This window comes from Odontesthes bonariensis, chromosome 1 (assembly GCF_027942865.1).
Source record: "Odontesthes bonariensis isolate fOdoBon6 chromosome 1, fOdoBon6.hap1, whole genome shotgun sequence".
NCBI classification, from domain to species: domain Eukaryota; kingdom Metazoa; phylum Chordata; class Actinopteri; order Atheriniformes; family Atherinopsidae; genus Odontesthes; species Odontesthes bonariensis.
The window spans coordinates 25955434-25980363 of NC_134506.1; the positions used below are offsets into that span (position 1 = coordinate 25955434).

Sequence of the window (24930 nt, forward strand, 5' to 3'; positions counted from 1 at the left end):
GTAAAGCGTTTTATGAAGGCCAGGAAAGTTGAGTGGAAGATGTGTGCACACACCATTCTCAGAAAAGGTAGTTTGCGCTGTAAGATGTCCTTGATCTTTGTTTGGAGTGTCAAATGAGGCTCACCACTTTGCCTGAAGATTGAAAGCAGCCTCATCTATGAAAACAAAAATGTGAGTTGTTTTTTTTCCTTGTTGGTCAAGATAGGTCATTACTGCCCTCTGGCAAGTGATCTGGCAACTTAACAGACATCTGTACATTCTGTGTCTTACATATTTATGGAATACATGAATGTCTCACCGATCGTGATAACTGAATAGATCATTTTCCATATGATGCCTCAAATGAAGAACAATTGTTAAAAATTTGCAAAATGTATGAACAAACTGAGCCAATGTGAACGAGAAAAAAAGAAAAAAAAACATGAACCATATGATTTCATCCAACAAAAAATGAGAGTGCACTTGTTTGTGTATTAGACACGCTCGCCTGTTGCTTGAACAAGAAGATATTCTGTTGTAATCCAACAGTAGCACAAGATAATTATTCTTGGAATAAATGAAGTGTGGGGGTTGAATCACCAATTATCAATGACATCAAGGTGAAGAGCAGCTTGATGTCTCACTGTGTGATGAGAGACTGGATCTAAAGATGACATCACAAGACCTTCAATACAAGAAAATAACTCACTCAGAGTCATTCAGTCTTCTCTAATTAGACTTCTACATATCTCGGGGAAAAAAAGAGGATACACTTGATAATGATCGTAATGGCAACCTACGGAAAATTTTTCCCCTTAGGTAAAAAGATCCTTGTGTCATGCAGGTTTGTGTTATTATCAGTTCATTATTTTCTACTCATGAGTTAAAGTAATACTATGTAACTTCTCAAAAAGCCCATTATGGAGCTCCACCTACAGGCTTGGAGGTAATGTACGGTTAAGACACTGTCGTAAATCTCTTTCTCTTCCTTGCTTCATCAGTCAACGTCTTCTTCTGTTTCTTCGGTGCCTCTGCCATGATGATCGTACTGACAATGTTGCGCTAGCTTAGCCTTATACCTGGGAGCGTGAGAGGGGTCTATTTGTTTTTGCGGTAGGTGTGCCAGAAAGCAAGTATTTCCACTCAGCTCCCGGGCCGGTCCAGCAAAGTTACATAGCGCAGTTATTCCAACTCAGACCCCCGAAGGGCATAGGAGACAGGCCAATCGTAATATTAAAACTCATTCTAGCCGCACAATTTTTTTCAAACTGTTATTTTAGGGTAGAAATGTTACATAGTATTGCTTTAATGGAGTAAAATCTATATGTACACCACATATTCATTAATCAACTGCCTCTATAAGACAAGGCTCAATATTAATGGTTGTTCACTGGCCCCTGGTAGCTAAACTCTGATATTATTAAATACCTTAATGTGAGTTGTTAAATATGATGGAAATATTCATTTTCTAGCCCGCCTCTTGCCCGATGAGTGCTGGGATAAGCTCCAGCCCCACTGCGACCCGACCGACGGATTCAGCGAGTATAGAAAATGGATGGATGGATATTTATTTTCTCTATATTGAAGACTGTGACTGTTAGTAGTCTACTAGTTGCCGTGTAGCTTTGGGCCAAGTCTGTCTACCAATTGCAGACTGGGTACACCAGTCAGCATCAGTTTTTTTCATCTTGTGAGTTTTACAATTACAAACACACAGTACGAGCAACAGGCTGATTTTTTGGGTTCAGAATATTCCTTGAGCCAGATGAGTTTGACCAAGGTTGTGGGGGGAAAAAAGTCAGTAACACTAAACAGAAACAAAAGAAAAAAACAGGACGATATGACAGCAAAGGGAAAATACAAAGGAACTTCTTACAAAGTTGGTCGGAAAAGTTTTCCTGAATCAGCTACGATCAGGAGAATGACACAACATTGTCTAACAGGAGTTTAAAAAAAAAGCAGACCTGTAAGTTTGAATTAATTCATTTCCCAATTTATTTTTGGGCTTATCGGTGGAATGATGATAGCTAAGTTTACATTCTGATGATGTGGTAACAATAAAGAAAGGCGAGCTTGACTCAAAAAATCCTACAAATTTACTTTAACCGAACAACTGTCAACACAAGTAAGTTTTACAACAAGCTGAATATTCAACTTTACAAGTTGATATTTGTAATTATATTTCAGTCATAAAGTGAAAATCAGACCAGTGCATTTACCAAGTAGAGTAAAAGTAATACATAGCAATACAATTTGTTCAAAGGACAAGTGGTTGAAAAAGCTTGATGTCAAGGCCTGATGAAGTGGGCAGCTGATTTAACAATATCGAGACTTCAAGCTGGCTATGAAAAAACTCTCAGGAGTCCAAACACAGAAATAACACTAAAAACAATAAGCAATCATAGATATGGATTGAATATATCAAATAAAAATGTTTTAAGATGAGAATATGAATAAAAGTCCTTTGTGCCAAATTCTAATCTATCTCATCAGTGCAGACACAACTGGATTAAAGTAAAGCAAAAAGCACATGGCAAATAGACAGATTTTAGTGCAGTGAAAGAAGTTTTGAAGTAATTCTCTGTCCACAAACACAAAGACACATACACAGCTGCTCCTTCTGTCAGAGCCAAGGACCCAAAGGAATCTCCATATCTATTATTCATTCCCCACGCTTAGAACTTCAGGCCTACGGTTCTCAAAACAATGAACTGAACTGACCTGAAAGAGTGGCAGAGGGAGAAAAAACTGTCTATCCCAAAACACCTGTTCTGCCACTTAGCTCCACCACTGTTTTCAATTTCAACCATTTGTCTGCGATAAAGTATAATTGCAAACCATCCAACATTGAGATAAATCCTGCATTAACTTTTTACGCTCAGAAAGGAATCTAAAGGTGTATCTCATAAGTCATTTTCAACAACCAATCCTCAACAAGGATGCAGCTGTTTCAAGTGACACACATCTGTATTTTATAAATTTTTTTCTGGCTCAAGCCTAAATGGAGCACCGCGTTAGTTCTGGCAGACTACGTAGTCAATGCACCCTTTGCCTATTGGCTGACGCCGACCCAACCCTTATGGCTCCGCAACCAGCTGCGCTCAATGGGTAATCAGCTGATGCTCGCAATTGGATGCTGGCATTTGGGGCACTTCATTTAAACTTGGTTGCTGTCACTGCTTTTTTTTGCTCTCTGCTTGCACCCACCACCTCCCCTGCTCCACCGACTTCTCATTGCCAAACAATGTCATACTGTTGTTCATTGTTGCTTGCTCTGTTCTAGGGGGTTTGTTGCCTTTATAGCAAATGGAAGGCACTCCACCTGAGGATGCTGCTGTTCCCTGTCTTGGCTTCCATGGAGCTCATGGAAAAGTCGGGAACTTCCTCCGAACAGAGCCATACCGCCAAACATAAATTGTATGCATTCAGAATAAGCTTCTGAAATTCATCTCTGTTTCTCGTCTCGTTTTGACGAGAGTGGTTCTGACAGAAGTAGTGTTTTCACCTCTCTGCACCACAGCTGTGGAGCTCATCATAATAGAGGATTCTGTAAGCGTCTGTACCGTGCAATAATGAAAAACACCCCATGCTGCGAGAGGAAATAGGAGATTTCATAATCCGTCTGAGGCCTTGTGCCTGGTCGCTGGTCCATGGAGAGAGTCTCATTAAACTTCTCATTAGTGACACACTGGGCTTCTGTAATGACTGAATGCATATATAAATCACCTCAAACATGAAAGGGGGGACAACAACAATGAGCCAAGGCTGCATCTCGGTGCCGACAAGCCCTCTGATAAGAGCATTTGTACTTGACAAATGGAACAATATTACACATCTGTTTACACTCTTGGAAGCCATTTGTAAATAGAAAAAACTGATTGTGTAACTTACCTACAGCCCCCAAACTACTAGAGGTATGAAGCCTCAGGACAGTTTAACATGTGCTGCACTCTTAATACCTCCTCGTCCCCAATTAATTTCAACTTGACTTAATTCCAGTCTACGTATTCTGAGACAGTAATGGTAACCTTCATAATTTCAGGCGGTTACAGTGAGATGAGTGGCATAGTGCCATGGCAACGTGCATAAAGTAAACAAGATTGTTGAGCTGAAGGCTGAATATGAAAGATGCCTTTGATATTAAATATTTATATATTTATATGGGTGAGCAGGTCAAGCAGTAAGCTTGTATGGGATGGATATCAAATCTAACCAGCTTTGCATGTTGTCTTTTCTCTTCTTATTGGAAATGATCTTCTTCTATGAGCTATGCAACTTTATGGAAAAAAAATGCTGAAAGGTGTATTGAGTCCCAGGAGACATATGTAAATTTTTATATGTAAACCTTACATCTGATGGGCCACCGCAGCAAGTCAGATTGTAAAGCACACCCCAGTCTCAGCTCTGAAAGGGTGACAAACTCACATACAAAATAAAGCCATCTCACTCTGAATTGACATAAGAAGGATTAAAAAGGTGTCGGGTGTATGTGTGAGTGTGTGCAAGTTTGCGTGGTCTGTATGCCTGCTTGGCTCTGCAAATGAAACTTTGTATGAACACTCTGATCAGTGCACCCTGTGGCTGGAGCAAAGCTCGTCTATGAATATCAATTTTGCATTTATCGCTAGCTGCCCCCCCTGATGGCTCACCTGACACAGAAACGAATCAGCTTTCTGTTTGTGTCAGCGTTTACCAAGTAGATCTGTATGGCTCAAAGGAGGCGGACTCCTTTACCCGGCCTCCTTACCTCAAGGACATGGACTCAGTGTTTTATGATTCTCAGAAAAGTGGATATAGTCAACATGACAGATAGTTGTCTCAGGAAACAAAACAGCTTTCATTGTCTAGTCTTCAAAGACAAAATGTGAACATAAACAAGAGAGGAAAAATTTGTCTTATTAAGCAGAATCACAAAGATTTACAGACTATCATGTTGTAGGTCCAGTTCTACAAACTGGCAACACAAAGCCCCAATTCAGTATGGCTGTGACAAATGTTAAAATATTTGTTTAAAAAAAGGTTTGTCCCTTTTATTTGGACAATAGGTGGCATCTAGTTGGAAATTACATGAACAAGTTACCAGTTTTCTTTTTCTCATTTTACATTTTTATTGCATATAAATACCCTTTCTCTGTAATCATAGGCAACACCTTTATTTGTACTGACAGCAATTAAAGTTGTTCTTAAAATGACCATCAATATTTCTCCGGTTGGATTTTGGACCACTCCTCGAGAAAAAACACTTCCAAACATTGATGATCTCTGTTAATCATTTAACCACTTGTTCTGCAAGCTTCATATCTTTATCTTGCTGGAATGTCCAATAGTGCGCAAGACCAAGTTTTTCTCTGCAAGTGGCCTGATGTTTCACTCTAGATATCTAGAATCTTAACATAGTCTTCTTTTGTTATGGTGCAGTTTACTTTGACAAGGAATAATGTGCAAGCCATTGGAGGAAAAGCTACCCCAAAGCATGATAATCTCATTACCATACCTGATTGTGGCAAAGGGGTTGTAGTTATTGAGCTCATCTTTCTTTTGCTGAATAAAAGCGATGTCCCAGGAATCAAACAACTCCTTTTTGACGTATTTGATAACAGACTTAATCAAAAACTTCTTTTTTTTTGGACTAAGTTGAGTTTAAGTAAAGGCTAGGTGTGTGGACAACACTGTGGTCCCAACAAAACAATAATGAAATACAGCAAAAAGCATGAAAAAAAAAAAGTATTAACAGCATGTAATGACCCAGGGTCCAGACCTGAATCGCATCCAGAATCTCTCAAGAGAACAAAAGGCCAGAATTTTGGCAAGAAAAACCCCCAATATTGAATTAAAAAGTGGTCCAAAACACCAAAGAAGGCAAAAAAATTATATTATAATAACAGTTTGCCAGTGATTACTGAGAAAAGATATGAGTAACTTTGAAAATGACATATTTCCTTAGATTGAAAAAGGAGGGCTTGCAATTAAAAAAAATATATCATCATGTCTTACTGTCGTTTCTCACTTTTTTATGCAATTTCCAACCAAAACAAACCTACTGTTTTTATAAATTTCCTATCAAACACAATATGGCATGGGTATGGGTAATGTTGGGCTTAAAGAGAAATAGCAATGAATGAACAGCATGCAACTTTCTAGTAGCAGACCAATCAGGGTTTTTATTGATTGCCTGTGCAATCATCACCTTGTATTCACAAGTCAGCCATTTCCACTTTTCTAGTAAGCAATTACTGTTGAAAACAGCAGCTTGAACAACCCACACTTCATGATGATATGATTGCGGTTGGACATGAAAAACACCTCACTTCTTCCTGTTCAATCACTGTTATGACACAGGCTAGATGGTGTGGAATTCAACTGTTTTCTTTTTCATGCACATGCATTATCGACCCAATTGTAAAAACAAAAGGTTAATGTTCTTCGTATATTTGACTGACGACATGTAAACTACATGCACAACAACATTAATTCCTAACTGTAAATACTAAAAGATAAAGAACTAAATGTATGTTTGTCAGAGCTCTAGACTGTACTCGTCTATCAAATCTAATGCAATTCCATTCTCATCTCTTTGCTAAGAGCTAACTTCTGCAATTATTGAAGCTGAGAGGTAAGAATAAAGCCAGAAGAGAGTGTGCTGTATAACAGTGGGATGGTAGCAATGACACAGAGACCCCATTGCTCACACTACACTCTCATTATCTGCTGTGTCTCCAGGTCTTCAATATTAGCCAACAATAAGCACTTTGCAGGACCATCTGCTCTGCCAGCACAGGTTATTTTAAGACTGAGAGAGACAGCCATGGAAAAGAAGTGAAAGAAGAAAGATATGCCATGCTATTTGTGGAAATAATAAAGAGAGGGGAGACCATGAGAGGTGGAGGGTTAAACTTGTATAAAAGTAATCTAATCTAATATGTGAAGAAAGATGAACGCTTTAAAAGATAGTTTAAAAGCAGAACCAAAGAACTTTCCTTTGAGAAAAACAGGTAAAACTTAAGTCAGCCTTCTTGAAATCAATTATTAATTAACTGAGTTGATGTTGATTACAAGAGTCGACTCCTACATTCAAGACCAAACAGAGGGACCCAACCAGATACTGTGAATTGGTGACGTCTAAATAGTACATATAGATACAAGCTAGGAATAACATAGATGCTTAAAAGCACTAATCAGTTCAGACAATAAAGTCAATGCTATTTATCGGAAATCCTCTGAGGCCCCAGCAGAGTGTCACAACTCATCTCTTTACAGTTTTTGTCATGTCAAACTGTTCCCTGAAGGAAAGCGAAATATTTATATCAATACATTCATGTACAGTATTTGTAGAATATGTTGCCAAATATACAGATAAATCCTCGAAACATTCGACCATGTTTGCGCTTTCTGTTTTTTAAACCGGAAATTCTTACCTTCTGTCTGATTTCCTCCTCCATTTTGACTGGGGAGCCCAGCTCAGCAACCTGTTTAACTCCATCACTGGCAAAGCCACCATATTCCCACAGCACATAATTCTTAGAGTGGGAGGCACCAATAATTGCTGACCAGTGATTGGCACGACCTGTGAAGCCAGACAGCAAAACACCTCGTTAGCTGGACATCTCAACATTTTTCCTGACATTTTCTCTGCATCATTCCATTACAGATCACGTTTTTGATTCTGTAGAGATGCAAATTACGGTCCATTTGTTTATTGACTGGCAGACCAAACATCTCTTCTGGTGCAAAATATTTATTGCCAAACAGGGATTCTTTACCGCATCCATCCTCTCCCTGCAAACATACAGAGTACGCAACAGTGGTGTTATCTATGATGAACCACTGAGGTAATACAGCCATAGACAGTGGAAGCTGCAGCCCTATTGCATCCTTTACTCCGGGGCTTAGCAGGGCACGGAGTACAGCTGTTCTCATAGGGGTTTATAAGACAGGCTTTAGATGTTTACAGGTCATTTTTACTAAATCCTTACACTTGCACTTTTGGTGTATGGTCGTCTCACATTTTTTCATCTTGTTCTATGCTCTCATAATATCACACTGCCTAAGATTTCGACATCAACTTGGGATTTCAATCAGATTTCAAAGCCCTGATCAACTTGCATGAAAATAAGTCATAAGACCGGGACTCTGATCACAAGCTTCAACACATAAAAATTCTGTTACTTGCTGAAAGATGATTGATGTAGCATGTATTGAAATCTTCTACATGAAAAGCTTCACCATTTGCCCCGATACTACAATACTACCTAGGTAGTCCATTTAAACGTAATTTATATACTGTAGTTCTATGCTTTAAAAATACCTCTGCAGTTCTGAGCCACCATATCTGCCTTCTTCTGGTTCCCAGAATGAATCTGAACGAAGATATATCTTACTTTCAATATCTTGTAATCATGTATTGTAAAAATGTAAGTAATTCCTCAAAGATTGTTGTAAACGTGGCTGATGTTGGTTAGCATAGGCATCTTTCTTGTTTTTTTGTGCAAACACTCAGTGTGGACAGTTTGACTTTCTTTGTACTTTTTGTTTGAGTTATGATTTTGTTTAAGATGGATTTTCTTTTGTCTTTGGACAAGTTTGACTCAATATTTCTTGCTCAGATGCAGTGCTCCAAGGTTTGATGCTTTCTTTCTTCTACCCTATAAATGCTATATTGAAGCCATGATGGAATGTGTCTTTATCCCATTCTCTTAATGTGATAACACATTTCCAACCAGCCAAGAAAAACAATTCAATTGGACTCAAACAGTTTAATCCACTAATTCACAACAAAGATTCTCATTTTCTACTTTATGTTTTTAAATACCGAAACCAGATCAATATTTTAGAATATTGGGGCTTGACCACAAGTTATTCTGCTGGTACAAATTGAAGTGCTCAACGTCTGATTCGTGTTGTAATCTTAGAGATTTGCAACAGGTGGAGCATGTTCAAAATCCCACAGAAAAGCGTTTACTTTTATAAGAAATCAGAAGATTAAGATGTCTCTTTTTTTTTAGCATACTTGACTGGTTTCCAATTCACTCAGCAGTAAAAATATTTTACAAATTACTTTTTAAAGTTATGATTAACTTCTCTCAAAAAATATTTGGGAGGTTTTTATTTTCTTTCATGCCCTTTAAGGAAGCCCACAAACTTTTGAAGAATTAGGAAAAACTTGCCAGAGTAACTTGGAAAATTTGAAAATTGGTTCGGATTAGTTGATGCAATAGGCTACAATTGCTGTGTGAAGGATATCAGTTGCTTCATGCAGACCAAAGGAACAATAAACTCAGGGCTTTTGTAAGTGTATGCTCCTAAAAATAAAAGCAGTGTATAATGTCTAATAATCCATCCATAAATTCCTTCAGACATTAATAGAAAGACTGATTGGGTTTTACTAAGAATAGTTCTACAAGCCAAAAGCAGAGGCCTACGGTGATGAGATGTATGTGTACGGTGACTATGTGTAGATCTTTGAAAATGAAAAGTTGGCCTTAAAGCAAATACCAAGGTAAAAGCTCAGGTACTTATTTTTGTGTCTTAATCAGATTATTTCAAAAGATATCAGGTACAGTAATGATTTTTTTTTTTTTTTCAAATAAGTGCTCTGAAATGATTGATGATGAATTAAATGTTTGATCATACCAGGCATTTGTCAGTTAATCAAAGAACTTGAATGTTAGGGATTTTTTGCAGCAGCAGCAACACAATGACCTGCAGTGCACTTACCATTTAATAGTTTCCTGACCTTGAAATTTGCTCGTCCCAGTTGTGTGCTAGATTAGTGCCAAGCTCTGTCTGCCCATGTACAAGTGGGAGTTAGGAGGCTCTGTATTTGGTGCGAGTGGGACTTTGACTGTGCATTGGGAATACTATGCTACACTATGTCTATGGTGATGAAAAGCTTGGCAAAAGGTTCTCACCAGCATCACGCTGCAAAAACTGCAGCTCTAATCAATACTACATGGGACTCTTATCAGACGATTAGATTGCTTGAAATTTGTCCTCTTTATTTCAAAACTTTATGTGCTAAAATGATTGCAGCCTGACTTGACTTTAGAAGTCTTTTCGGCAAATATTCACTTTCAATACTAACATCCAAATTTGCTTGTTTTAGACTTAAACATGTTTATATAAAAGACATTTTGTTTTAAACTTCTTTTTGCCACTAAACTATCGCTGTGATAGGTGTCTGAGATACCTGTACGGAACATTTCTGAAAATGATGGGATGTTATTGAAATATTGATTCAATATTTAAATGCTTATGTGGATTTTGTGGTATAAAAAACACCAAAATAAAAGATTTTTAAAAAATGCCTTGCACTGGTGGGTACCCAGCCTTGTAAAAATATTCATATATTAATAAAGGGCATCCTTTTGTGTTGACATAGTTATACATTATAGTTAGTACTTTTAACTTAAATGTATGGTCTGTCTTGCATAATAGAAGATTTAGTATGATCTTTCTTGCACTAATCCATCAAAAATTGCTGCTGACACCCAGACCACTCTCCGCCCTCTGTCCAGGCATGATGCCATTGCATGGGCTGAATAGCCATGTACTGTTACATGAATTAAAATGGGACGATAAGGAGAAAAAAAAATTTGAACTGTCAAGGTTATCGTGTCTGCAGTAAAAAGTCCCATTGGCCTGATTTGTGGGGAAATTTGGTCTCAGAATATGTGTCACTACAGTGGTTCCGCTGCAGTCGAAGGGCACATGTTCAAGGTAAAATGATAATGTGGCAGAACAGCAGATCTCAGAAAACAAAACATGTCTTAGTACTGCTTGCAGCAAAAATGCCAAGTCAGGTCAAGAGAACAGAGGAGAAAAAGGACAGAATTACCATGAGACCTTTGGTGGTAAATGAATTCCACTGTCCCGTGCAATATGTGCAGTGTTATAATAACTAGTTACCTAGGAAATGACTTTGTGCAAGGAGAAATCAATCTGTAGCACCACAAGAGTCAGGATGAAACAGAAGCCACACAGCTTGCCCTTTCCTCTTCTAGGTTGATCCATCTTCGATGTGCGTGTGTGTGTTTTTGCCTATATGTGTGCGAGAGTGAGTCGCATGCCGGCTACTCCCTCCATAAGACAGTGAATTAGGGCTCCTTTCGATCTGAGGGTTTATCTTATTCTGCTTTAATCAGTATATTGATCTGACTGGCGAAAGGCTGATTTAGACAAGAGAGGCAGTGTAATCCGTAAGTCTATTCACATCCTGATAGTGTGGCTCAAGGTTATACGCACGTCTCACCCATCCATTGTACAACAGCTCACCACCCACATCACTACGAAGAGCAATGTGCAGGGGCAACACCACAGGGCTTAACCACCTTTTTTAAAAAATATTATTTCTTTTATGTGTTTTTTTTTTATCCTTTTGTTGCGTGGCCACAGGATAACAATTCATATAAAATCAAAAGTATGACATCTTAAACTTTACATATTCAATTGTTTCCTGTAATTAAAACGTATGGCGTTTCATTTAATAAAAAGGCTACATATTTTTCTACTAAAAGTTTGGTATTGCATTGTTTAACAAAAGTCACTTGAATAGAAATATCAAAAAAACATTTTAGAAGATAAATAATATATATCGTGTCCGTGTTTCTCATAATAAAGAACAACGCTGCTTGTTAGCAAAATATCACTTCACGATCCGTTTAGATCTTTTCATACCAGCTAACTGAAGGTACAAAGAAACTTATCAGATGAACTTGTAAATGACATGGCTGAGAATATATGACGGAGGAGTGGAGCAGCTTTTCTTACGGGGATAGTCTTTGGGATGAATCTTCTCTGACCAGTTCCCGTAGAAGGTGACTCTGTACTTTGCTGTCCCGCAGGCACAACAGTCAAGCAGCGGTCTATCAGTAGCATCCCCATACAGGGATTCTGTACAGAAATGTGAAGAGAGAAGGGAAAAGTAAAAGAGGACCATGAGAAATGAACATTAGAACAAAGAGATGAGAGTGATGCCCATAAAACAGGAGATGAGTAGTTAACATAGTGGGGTGCCAAACGGGAGAAGAGAGGAAGGGCATGAGGAAAAGGCACACATGCAGCACAGTTCTTTTGATCTGTTGCTCTGTGTGGCACCCAATGTCATCCACAGCCAGGGGGTCACATTCATGTACAATCATTCACATGCCTGAGCATAGCAGCAAAAAGGAATGGCCCTGCACCGAATCCAGAAGGAAGGAAAACAGAATAAAGCAAGAGGCAAAAAAAAGAGATCATCAGTGGAAAGCAAAATTAAAGAAAACAGCAGGGAGATTGAAGGAACTGGAGATGTATGCTTAATTATTTCTTCCAGGCCAATAAATACAGCCTACCTTTCTCACACATCCGCTTAGTCAGTACGCCTTCATCCTGGAAATAAATTATCCTCTTCTGCACAATGCTAGCCCTGTACAGAGTGACAAAAGGAGAAAGAGGAGCATCTTTGTTTTGGCAGCTGTAAGCTGATGAGGCAAAAGAGTGAATGCAACAACACGGAAAGATTTCTGAAAAACATGAGCTTTCACAGCTGAGCAAAAAAAAATCCAAAAGTCTTGAATCCTGTCGCATTCATCAGGTGCACAGTTATACAGAATTATTTACTTGTTATTTCAGTTTATTAGAATATGGTTTGAGAGCCCATTTTCATTCATACTGCATTTCAGGATGACCACAAAAAGTGTTCTTCAGCATTAAAGTGTGCGTCTACACGGATATGACAAGTTTAAAAATCGAAGGAAAAATATAGGGAGAATAACCACAAAGTAGAGAGCATTTTTTTGAATGCACAGAAATACACATTACATTGTGTAGTGGGCATGGCATTGTGTCGATAAGAACTGACTGACAGGCCAGCAGCAATGCTCCCCAAATGAGAGGCCTGGCAGAGGGGAGGTTCACCAGATTGAGCTGTCTCAGAGGCTTGTTCAACTTGGTGGTGGGGAACACAGGTCTAAGAGGGCTCTTGACATGTAAATCAGTCACAAAAAAAACTTTGCAGAGGCCAACGGACTTGAGAAAACAACAACAGAAAAACAAGCCTCCAGGGACCTAACTTCCTCACAAACACCAGCCTTTTACACCAGCCATGGCTTGAGGGAGGTTTCCATGGGGATAAATCCCAACGATGAGGAGCTGGATGGAGGTGCTGACTTAACGACAGAGCCAGATGGGCCTGGTCCAGTTGGACAGCTTATGTACTATTTATTCTGGAATATTTTAAAGCTACGCTGGGCTGTTCTTCCTGAGCTAAGCTTATTTCAGAACCAAAAAAAAAAAATAGAATACTTTCAGAGAAGTAGTCAAGATTAACATTAACTTTGAGTTTAATGCAATGTGTGGTTCAACCCTTAAGGGCACTGAAAGTGAAGAAGACCAAGGGGAATATTTGGTTTCATCACTATTCTCCAGACCTCGTTGTGTTTGTTTTAACTGACACATGCGGTTCATCTCTCTCCACTTAATTTACAGTTTCATAGGGAAATATGGTGTATATAGGATTAAGATAAATATAGGAGTGAGTGTGAGCGTGCATGGTTGTTTGTCTCGTATGTCTCTATGTGGCCCTGCGATGGACTGGCGGCCTGTCCAGGGTGTACCCCGCCTCTCGCCCATTGACTGCTGGGATAGGCTCCAGCCCACCCGCGACCCGATCGACGGATTCAGCGGTATAGATAATGGATAGGGAAATATGTATCTTACTGATATTTATCAGCTTCCTAAATTAACCCCATATATCTCTCCGTAGTGGCTTTTGAAAGATACTGCAAATGAGGATTTCATCCTCAATGTGAGGTTCTTATCAGTAAATAAAATGCTAGAAAAAGTTGGAGTCTATATATGTTATTCTTTAATAACTAGGTGTGTCCAGACCTTTAGCTGAAACTGTAAGTATTCTTAAGAATTCTTAATATGCAGTTGCAGCGGCGTGCGTTGATGAAGTCATCCCAGTAGACGCCTGTGTAGAAAGCTTCCTATAAGCCCCCCCCCCCCATAACAGTGCAATAGTACGCGTTCATTCATTCGTTCGGCTGAAAGTATTGGTGAAATAAAGACAGATAATGCCTTATTTAGAGGCTGTATTGTGTATGCCCTGTTCTCTCCCGTTACATGGATATACGCTGGTCTCGAGTGATCTAAATATCTTCCAAAGGACGCTGACTTTCACCAAACTGTTATTGGTGAGTAGATGAATGTAGCCTATTTTATGCCAGAAAAGAGGTCCAGGTTTTAAAAAAAACGAACTTCCCCTTTAACATTATATTGCATATTTGCCAATACATTTCCCCTAATTTTACAGAGAATAATTTAATTTTCTTACTTACAGCCATAAATAAGTTTCTGATAACAATCTGTCTCACATGCACCACTATGGAATGTGTTATTCTTAAATATCTAAGATTGTGATTTATGGCCAAGATGGCCTCTCATAACGTGGATGAAATTATTCAACGTAAGCGACACCACCAGCATATCACTAATTGTTCACGCTTTAATTCAATCTCACCCCAATTTCACATATCTCCCTCAGAGGGAGGAGCACACTCTGCCTCACTGCTTGCCCACTTTCCCGGGCTGGCCAGACAATCAGGCAGAGTAATGCTTATTTAACATCCAATTTAAATTCTATCTCACTTTGCTGGATCCACACCACTGCCGATCCCAATCATCCCAAAAGAGCACTGATTTCAATGTGTGTGTGTGTCCGTGTGTGGGTGTGTGTGTGGTATATATGTAAAAGGGAAATAAAGGAGACTGAAAATGAGTGAAAAAGAAAGGAGAAAAGGGTAAGACTAAAAAAAATGCCTCTGTGTGTCTACATGTTACAGACAATAAATTCTCATGTGATTGTATCTGCTCTTGCAGCAACCATGAATTAAATCGTTTCAATGTACCTGCTCATATAAGAACTACAGAGTAAATTAATTCATTTTGTTCCATCTGCTCAGCTGCAGACAGAGCTTACAAAAAAATAAACACAGTGACTGTGAAAAATCCACTGTAAAAACGTAAATATACCTACATCTCATTTTTGGTGGTCCGATTGAGTGTCTTGAAGGCCACTTTGACCATCATCATTGTGTTATTGGAGATAAACAGGTTCTGACAGCTGCATGTGGTTGTGACATTCACCTAATCACTGATGCACTCAGGCAGCCCATTAAAGCGCTTCCCCCCACTCCCGATACTAGAAAGGAACATGACAAATAAATTGCTTTTCATCCACAACTAGAAAGATTAAAAGATTGTGGCAACTTTGATGGTAACCAGAACATGCAAACCATTTTCTGAACTGATTCACACTGGTTCTGCAATGCAACTAGGATGTAATTAACCACAGGGATTTCGTTCTGATGACACTTCTTCACTTCAGGCTGATATGTTCTTGTTGGACAATTACAGCTCATGTTTGATTTTACGATTAAGTGGTCTCTGATGAACAGAATTAACAAATAATATCATCGAATTCAACTTTTCGTAAAATCTTTCATTCAAATTAAATAGGTGAAAAAAAAAAAAAAAAACTTGCCAAAAACCTGCCTTTAATGAGCAGGCAGTGGTTATAGCACCAAGCCAAAAGTCAGCCCACTTCACTGATCTCTAAAGACTTTTTTTGTATGTGTCTATATTGGATGCCAGTTTCATCTAAAAATCCCCTTAGATGTTTGACCAGTCACAGGGAAATGGCTGCAATGTAATTTAAGGGGGCGGTTGTTTTCGTCCAAGCAAAATAGTTTGTTTTGTCCACTATTAGGTTCAGAATATATAGGAATTGGGATTTCTGATCTCACCTTGAAATCTCGCATGAGGTAACTTGTTGCAGAAAGAATATGGTGTATGTGTGATTGAGAGCAGAGAGATTTTTTCTGGGACTAGTAGGGTGACAAAAAAAGCAAAGATTTAAAAATATTTCTTAGCATCTCCAAATACAACCTACACCAGAGAAATTTGGGGGACTGGGACATGTAGATGTGGTTAGTTGCGCTATATCCTCCCCCCACAGAAAGGGATCTCTGTCCTCTGTCTCAATATAGGAGCAATTTCAAACTTTTCGTATGTTTTAATGGTTCACATTAATAAAGATGGAAGGACCAAATTTTGTACTGACCGAAAACTATTTTGTAAGAGCAAAGATGCCTCAGGATTATGTAATACCTCACACTGCAACAGCAAGTGTGCTGTGTGCCTTAGAAGCTCATCAAAACTAAACAAAGTGGCAACATATCGATAAAGAAATTACCTGGTTAACTGCAGCACATCAGTATCAGATCCACAAAAACTTTTAACTAAATAGCTCTGTGTGGTTTAACAAATATGTTGTGACAACAAAAGAAGTAGTACCTATATCCACACAATGTCACAGTGTTGAAAACACCCGGAATACATGCTTGAATCACTATTGAGCTATTCAGCTGCAGATAGTAAAAAACAAACTTTTAGTAGTGCACAAGAGTATTTTCACCGGCAACTGTGAGATGGTGACTGAATAAAATAAGAAACCTTAAAATAGATTGTGCCTCTCAAAGCCCGTACTCTGAATTTAGGAGGTTGAATGAGCATCCTTGCCTGAACCTATCATCATGGATGAACTGTTGACAAAACCAAACCACCGAGCTTGGTCTTTCCATCTAAAAGGCAGCAACTGCTGTCAATTACACTGTAGCAACCCACTGGCAACGAGCAAGATTTTGGGTTTCAAGAGTCCAGTCACAGGAGCTCCCAGAAACATATACATCACACGCAAGATTCTAATTTTAAGACCAGATATTTCTATTGATAACCATGATATTTTACAGGCAGGTATTTTGGCAGGCAGTAACAGAGCACATCTGGGATATGAAGTGAATTAAAACAAACATTTATTCTGCCTGTCATGGTAATGAATTTGTCTCCTCTGTGCTAATCTCTAAGCGAGCATTTAGCATTTCCATGTTGGTTCTTCCTGAAGATAAATGTTGACTGTACATTTTGTGTATGTGTGTATATATGTATATATACACACACACACATTTATATATATATACATACATATATAAATGTGTGTGTGTGTGTGTGTGTGTGTGTGTGTGTGTGTGTGTGTGTGTGTGTGTGTGACATCTATATATTATACATATCACAAATGTTACAAGAGGTTTTGTTTTTTTTTTTCCATTTACCAGACTGTTGTGGTATCTTTGCATGGCAGAGGCAGACAGAATCCTTGTTGTCATCATAAGTGTCTTGCAGGTAGGGTGAAGAGCAGGGACAAACCTGCTGCCAGCCTGTAATTATGATTTTCACAGGCATCTCTTTTAAACTGTGAGGTTCTCACTGTCTTTGACCCATTTGACTATGTGCCAGTATTCCAGCCACATCTTTGCAAGAATCTTTTTCTGGGCTGAATGCACTGTCACACTTCCCAGCTTTTTTCTTTGTTCATGCACTTTTCCGAACACAATGCTGTTACACCACTGGCCTTTGTGGAGAGAGCACATGGATCATACAGCATGACCTGTTGTGACAAAGGTGTGATAACACCATCCGGTGTATTGAAGATGAATACAAAAAGAAGGATAAAAGGACAGGAGGAAGGCGAGAAGAAAAAAGATAGAGTGGCAGACAGGGTACAGAGGTTATTGAGAGGGCAGGTCATAGAGAGGAGAACAAGGGGAATGGAAACCACAGAGACAGAGAAAGAGGAAACTCATCACACTGAAACATTCAAATAATGTCATGCATTACTTATACTGGGAACGTTTTCATCATCTCGTTGTATCATTAAACCTCACACCAGAAAAATGGTGTGAGTGCATAAACAGTTAAATAATGCATTAATCTGAAGCTGTTCTGAGTCCCAAACCCACAGTATCTGTATACCTCCTGTACTCTCATTTCCCTTCCAAAATGAACAGGATGAATAACAGGATTTCTCTCATTATATGTCTTCCGCCTCTGTATGCATGCAAGCCCAGAGGACTCACAACTGCAAAATTGATTGGTGTCAATCGGCCATATAACCGATCAAGCCTATGATGCAGACCGAGAATGAAAATTTGATAAAGCAGTCTGCATTTTAATGTACTTTGCAAGGGGGAGAAAGGCATAAAAAGATAGTTTTTACATTTATGTACACTTGATGCATGCTGGTGGCACAGCTCATAATCTCAGAGAGATGAAACACATGATTAAAATTGGATCACAAACTGATCCTAGAAAAACACAGTTTTTAGCAGGATGATTTTCTCTTGAATCCTCTGATAATTACCTCTCACATGAAAACTGTTAGCACCAAAAATCGCAGTTTTTAATCTTCAGCAAGAATATGCATGTATCATGTGAATATTTTGTTTTGCTAAAACCAAAGCACAAAGACTGGCGGCTGAATTTACAACTTACTTAATGAAATCACAAGCTAAAGACGGTACAAAATGAAAGGTTGACCTCCACTGCTGATAAGACAAGCCAGTGAGTATTCGGACCAGAAAACATTGAGTATTAAAATATATCAGTGAAGTTAGACAGACAGTCAGTTGTGAAGTAAGACTGACCGATACTGTTATTTGTCTCACATCATCGTTTGCATGCCATTTTCTGTGTTTCCACAAAGAATATGAATAAAACAGAATAACCCAAAACAGCTACCTGTATTTCAAACAGTCATAACTATTTTAAGTACACTTGAATTGTATCTTCAGAAGTCTGCCAAAATATCAGATTTCTAGAAAATACTAATGCCTTTAAGATCAATGGAAGACTTTTTTCTGATCCGTTAAGTGCACACCTCAACCATAGAAGCTTTGAAAAACTCAGAGATTCAGACATTCCCATCTCAGAATGACAAGTTAAAATGTCGTTCTTCAACATGGTCAGCATGGGTCGCACAAAACAAATAACCCTGTTAGCTTTTGAAAACTAAAACTGGAATTGTACAAGTAAATTGAAGCCATCAATGGAAAAGTGCCACTTGATTAACTGATACAAGGGGACATCCCTTATTATCACAGTTAGTAGTCAAAAACTACAACCAGCCAATAATCAACAATAAAACATGTTTTTCAAGTCAGGCCTCCATCGGAGGGGTGTCATGCACAGTATTCACAAGTGTTTAAGCTGAGGACTTGCTAGACAGGCTCAGCACCCACTGCTGCATACATACTTGAGAAAAACACAGCCAGATCCACTAGGGGGCGCAGTCCAAAACACTTCGATGCTGGTTCGCCTGCGAGGAGTGCTCTCAGTCACTGCAGGTGGACAGTTAGTCATAAACTGTGTCTCCTCCTCATCAATTATCTGTAAGGTGAGCACATACAAACACACACAGAGAGTAGTGAATGATATGAATACCCTCAGACGAGACTCCAGCAACATGCATATGTGATTTTGTTCATTAGGTGTTGGACCATGTCACAATAATTTCCACTCACACTGTCAGCTTGTAACATAATTAGAAACTGAAACTGAGCATAATCACACATTTTCAAGGCACATCAATCCAATAAACCATGTTAGTCTACCATTTGTGGCTATCTGCTGTTTGTAGGTACAACAAACATTTCCGAACTCAATAAGCTACTGTACTGAATATAACTAAACTGTTGCAGTGAGTAAATGACTTAATAGTCATAAACAGATGTTTGGTCTGTTGGTCCAAACATCGGTATGTGCTATAACTGCCAAGTGTAAAGGAGTTGTTGTCATTCTGGGACTTGGAATTTCTAAAATATATGCTTCATAAAATGAATTAGACTGGTAGCAGGATAATTAACGGGCTCGAGTGGAAGATAAACCATCCGAAGTTCAGGGGGAAACTGCTCACATCTAAAATGGACCTTCTTCATCGTGATTTATTCTAAATATCAAAATATTTCCAAACCTTTGATCAATTAGATTTTTAAAAAATCTGTTATTTGTTTGTTTGTTTACTTTTTATTGTTGTTGTTGATTTTGATTTTGTTTCTTGGGGAGCCAAGGTGTTTAAGACAATGGCACTATGGGAGAAACACTGCCTAGTCATGATAACATTAAAAAAATATATATTCAAACCTGGAAACTCAAACTGGGGTCTCATACTACCTTCTCTACTCAGCCGCACCCCTGAGATACTAAGCATGTCACTGATTTTAACTGCACAGAAAATGAGTTGAGTTGGCTGCATGAGGGAGTGTCGCCAGCGAGCTAATATTCACTGCCCAGAGACCAAGGATCTGTTTGATAGGAAGTGACATCAAGGCAGTAAAGAAGGGGAACTTTCTCACTCCATAAAGCTGTCAGCAGAGAATTTCCTTTGTCATGCCACGTTATGAATGAGTTCCCTTTAAATGTCTGTGAGTGTGTGTGTGTGTGTGTGTGTGTGTGTGTGTGTGTGTGTATGTGTGTGTTAGAGTCAGTCAAAGACCGAGAATGAGAAGGGGAGCCTGGGAGCTCTGTGTGTGCGCGTGTGTGTGCATTTAGTTTATGTGTATGCAGCCTATCTTGGTCTGATGGATTATACCCCCACCTCTCTCTGTGTTCCCATGGTTTCTAACAGGCATCCTGAGCTGGCCTGACTGGGGTACTACACATGTTAAAACCAGTGAAGTCTCATGGGAATCCATTGAACACCGTCTGCAAAAAGAAGCAACCAGTTTGTTGCTAAATGACTTGTGACCCTTTTCTTCTTATCCAGTATTTTCAAATCTTCTACCCTTGACTGACAATGTCTGTTGGGACAACAGGTGGCACATCATTGGATAACTTGATTAAAACAAAGTGTATGTCAGAGGGCTTAGCCTTGCAGCAGCTGCTGGTCAGACCCAAACAGTTACAAAAGGCGCAGTTTCTACAGAAGTGTTGAAACACCTTTGCTTCCTAAAAGCAAGATCATTCTGATGGTATTATTCCTTATACAGCCACATCACAAGTTGGCCCTCTTGTCTTATTATCTCACCCTGCTGAGAAGTAATGTCTAACATTACCAATATTCCGTGCTGGTTTACACCCTTGCCAAAAAAAAACCACACTTACACACATAGTCACAGCTGACCTCCGCAGAGAGCTCAATGAAAGTGCTTTTCATCAAGCTGGGAGCTGTCCTGAGATGGCTGAGATGGGGCACACCAGCAGATTTCAAATGAGCTGTATGTTAAATAAAACCTGACATCTTCTGTTGGAGCTTATGTTCTCCTTCCCACCTTGAGCTCTTTCAAAATGGCAGATATTTATGTGTTTTTTTTTACATAAGAGACATAAAACATGAAAGACTGACATAGAGAGAGAGATAGAGAGATTCCTCTTTGGACAGCATTTTATTTTTACTGTTCTATCGCATATTGCTTGCAATGAGACAGGTGATCATCTGCACCTTTGAAAGAGGCCTTCAGCTTCTGAAAGCCTGGCAGGATCTAATCAAAGACCTTTGTATTTTTCTTTTATGCCAACATCTAAAAGGCTACGGTCACACATCTGTCTTTTTCATCTATCATTCTCTATGCACTCCACACCCCTGTTTGGAGCAATGTGACTGAATGTGATATAAACTATGAAGTTCTTTCCTTCTAAACTCCTGATGTTTAGCAACACAAACTGCCACACGGCTGAGGAGCACACTGAAGGTGGGCAACCATAACAACAGCATGACATCAAGTGCAGAGACAGATAAAACACGAAAAATATTTGCCACTGTCAACAGTGGGTAATGAGATGTGAGGTGTTCATAGGACAAAAATGAAATTCTCCTCTACTTCTTGGGCTGACATATTCAAGGCTAAGGTTCCCAGAGAGTGTCACAGCATGGTACTGACCGTGATCAGAGCAGCCTGAAGACTGCTGCACAAATTTCCCCATGAATTGTGCTGCAGGCTCTTTTTATAGGGGTAGCAAGTGAAAACTACAGATCAACAAGACTCAAAATATGAGCCCCACACGTGTTGTCAAACACATTTAACAAGTGCTCTATTACAGAAGACATGTTTTGTTTATTCTTAATTCTGATAATGATTTGGGATTTGCACAGTACACGCTAATTGGTAAACCAGCTTTAACTTGTGTTTAGAACATAAGTACACAAGAATTTCTGTACCATTAAAGGGAATCTTAAAGGGAAATGCTCAAGCCTAAACAGAAGTGTTTAACCTCAGCTTAAATCTACTTGTACAAAGGGGGTTTCATCAAGCATTTCTTAATACATACTATGCGTACAGCTTCTTCTTCTCTATAACATATATTCACAAACTACTGATCACATCAGGGGGAATGTGGGGCTCAGGGTCTTGCCCAAGGACACTTCAATATCTAAAGAGGCTGGGGATCGAACTTGTGCCTTCTGATTGTTGGACAATCGTTTTTTGACCGTTTATGAACCACTGGCTCCACTTTGGCGGCATTGGCTCAGCCAGGAATTTTTAGAAACTGCAGCCTTAACATGGATGAAATAAACTTTCAGTGGCACAGTACGTCACGGCAAAAGGCACCACTACAAAAGCCAGTAAAAGGTATTATGATCTTTAAAAGGCGCCACTGCAACAAGACAATCAATGTTATGCATTTGACCTGTCAGTGGTTTTAATTTTGTCTATACAACTCTAAATGAACTGAAAATAAAATGTACTGAATCGACCATTCTATTGCAAGTTTATTACCCTCTCTCATAATTCTCACACACATAAAACCTGTCTTCTCTCAATAACACACCACATTCCCAAAGCAAAGTACTAGAAAAGAACAGCTACATGGAGATGAGCTAAGATGGGGGTTGCTGCTTCTCGTATTGAGCCTATTAAAGCAGGTGAGGTAGCAATAATCCCAGTATGATGTGCACAAGAACAGCATCTTTTTCCGATTGTTTATCTAACTACATCAAAAGCCATATCTATAGCCACTACCTTACCTGGAAATTTCCAGCATAGTCCTCATCATTGTTTCCTTCTGCACCCTCCCTCAGGGCAATGAGGGTGAACCCTCTGAAGTAGGAGGGAGTGGATGCAGTCAGAGTCACTGGAAGGCAGCGAACAGGAGTGACAGCAGGCATCAATTTACAGAGAAAAGGGTAAACAGCAATTCTCATTCTGAACACAAAAGTAAAGTGCTTTAGTTAACAACCAGCCTGTAGTAGTAAGATACAAACAAGACAGTTTAATAGTTTTGCAACTCTTATACTTAGCCTGGCAGTAGGTTTGCAGGAAGTTTAAGACTGAAATGTTGTGTATTTTAAAACTAGGTGAAAAAGAGTAAAATTAGTTTTACATGAAAACATAATCAGCCTCCCCAGACATCATTTAAGATTTAAATTAGGAACTCATTTACAGTAGAAGTGGTAACTGCATTCATCTCACATCGAAGTAAATTGGTTTCTCTTTAGATCAGAAGTAAGAATTCAGAGTTACAGCCATATAAAAACAATAAAGAATGTTTTCAGTGCAGCATTCATCCTGGACAGGAAGGGGATGGGTCTGTATGATCACGAAACAGATGGCCCATGTCCATGAAGGGCAACCCTAATAACTTAGGCTGTCACAAAAAACAATGAGATCAGGGACTGGATTTCAAGATCTATGAAAGACAAAGCCAAAGCCTCACGAGTTCACAGAGGGATTGAGCGTTTTTTAAGACGTAGTTTATCATTTGGTCATCAAGAACTACTTCAAGGAATTCACTTTCTCGTGGATGTTCAAATGAGATTGGAGGTAGCCTGAGGTGATCTGTCTGTTTTTGTGTTCCGGATCATCATGTATTCCTTTCAGAGTAAATTGTGCAGGATCTCATTTTAAGTTTTTCTGACAATGTTTGCTGCCAAGGCGCACAAAGTGCCAGACAACGTTGTAGCCTATCTCGCGGACAAACACTTACCTCTGTATGTGCTCCCTGGTTGATAGCTCTCCGGGTCTCCCTCAACGCGGAGGCGAAACTCGTAGTTGTTTTCCTTCCGATTGCTCTGAGCCCGTAAAACCCGACTACAATAGCCGTCTGCTTTTCCGACTCTCTCGGAGGGCTCCTCGGTGAATGCAAACGTATTGCACGCCACGGAGGAGATGAAGCATAACAGGAGCACAGTGCGTGGACCTAGTCCGGTTGCTGTCATATTGTGGATTTCCGACTGCCAAGTTGATGCGCAAAGAAGAAAAAAATATTGTCAGAGGGGACAGGAGCGCTTCTCTCAGCTCCTGTTTCACTCCGAGATGAAAACCCAACTTGCCAGCTGCTGAAGTACACTTCTGTGCTGCTTGCAGGGCAGATCCATCCTGGTGTGAATGAGAGAGACGAGGAGGAGGAGGAGGAGGAGGAGGAGGATGAGGAGGAGGAGGACAAACTAGGATGTGCTGTGCGCTCGCTCTGGATTAACGGCACGCTGCATGCGACTGAACAGGGTAGCAGGCGTCCGGAGAACTGGCCAAGCGAGGAATAAATGTTGTGTGTCTGCCTCGAGGGTCACAGCTATGTGCAAACCGACAAGGTGATTAATACTAAACAACAGGAAAACTAACGCAGCCACAGCTACCTCTGAATGCGCTGACGAGGCAACACGTTTGACTTAGATTGAACTCTCGCTGCGGTCTGTGTGTAATTTCTCAAATCTCTATAGGAGAAACAAACACACGGACACAAAAAAAACAAGTAAATGATGCTGCACGGTTGTCAAGGTGACTAATTAAACAAGCGCTCACTCATGATTGACTGGTGTGATTGCTGTGCTCAGTTTGTTTGGTGCCCAAATGTTGATAAAGAAAATAGGAGCAAATGACACAAAAACAGCATGCTGTTTTTGTTTTTATATATATATATATATTATATACAGTATATATTTATTTATTTATTCATTTTTATTATTAAAAAATGCTTTCACATCCAGGATAAATGCCTCTAAGAACTTAACAAAAACATTAAAAAAATCAGAGACCATATTAGTATTATATATATATATGATATATCATTAAAGTGTGACCTGATAACTGGAATCAGCCTATCCAATAGGGTAACAACAACCAATGCAAGTGACCTGTATTA

The 24930-nt window shown here is 39.3% G+C and overlaps 1 protein-coding gene across 1 annotated transcript in view; it reads right to left on the reverse strand.

The window, feature by feature from the left end:
• Window positions 1-24295, reverse strand: part of spon1a (spondin 1a) — a 64674-nt gene extending 40379 nt beyond the window's left edge. The window contains exons 1-6 of the mRNA XM_075462166.1: window positions 23776-24295; window positions 22817-22923; window positions 19109-19242; window positions 12309-12382; window positions 11746-11868; window positions 7395-7543 (exon numbers count right to left, since the gene is read on the reverse strand). Coding sequence (XP_075318281.1) covers window positions 7395-7543; window positions 11746-11868; window positions 12309-12382; window positions 19109-19242; window positions 22817-22923; window positions 23776-24007 — 819 coding nt within the window. The 5' untranslated portion in view covers window positions 24008-24295. The remainder of the gene's footprint in view (window positions 1-7394; window positions 7544-11745; window positions 11869-12308; window positions 12383-19108; window positions 19243-22816; window positions 22924-23775) is intronic.
• Window positions 24296-24930: the final 635 nt, after the last annotated feature.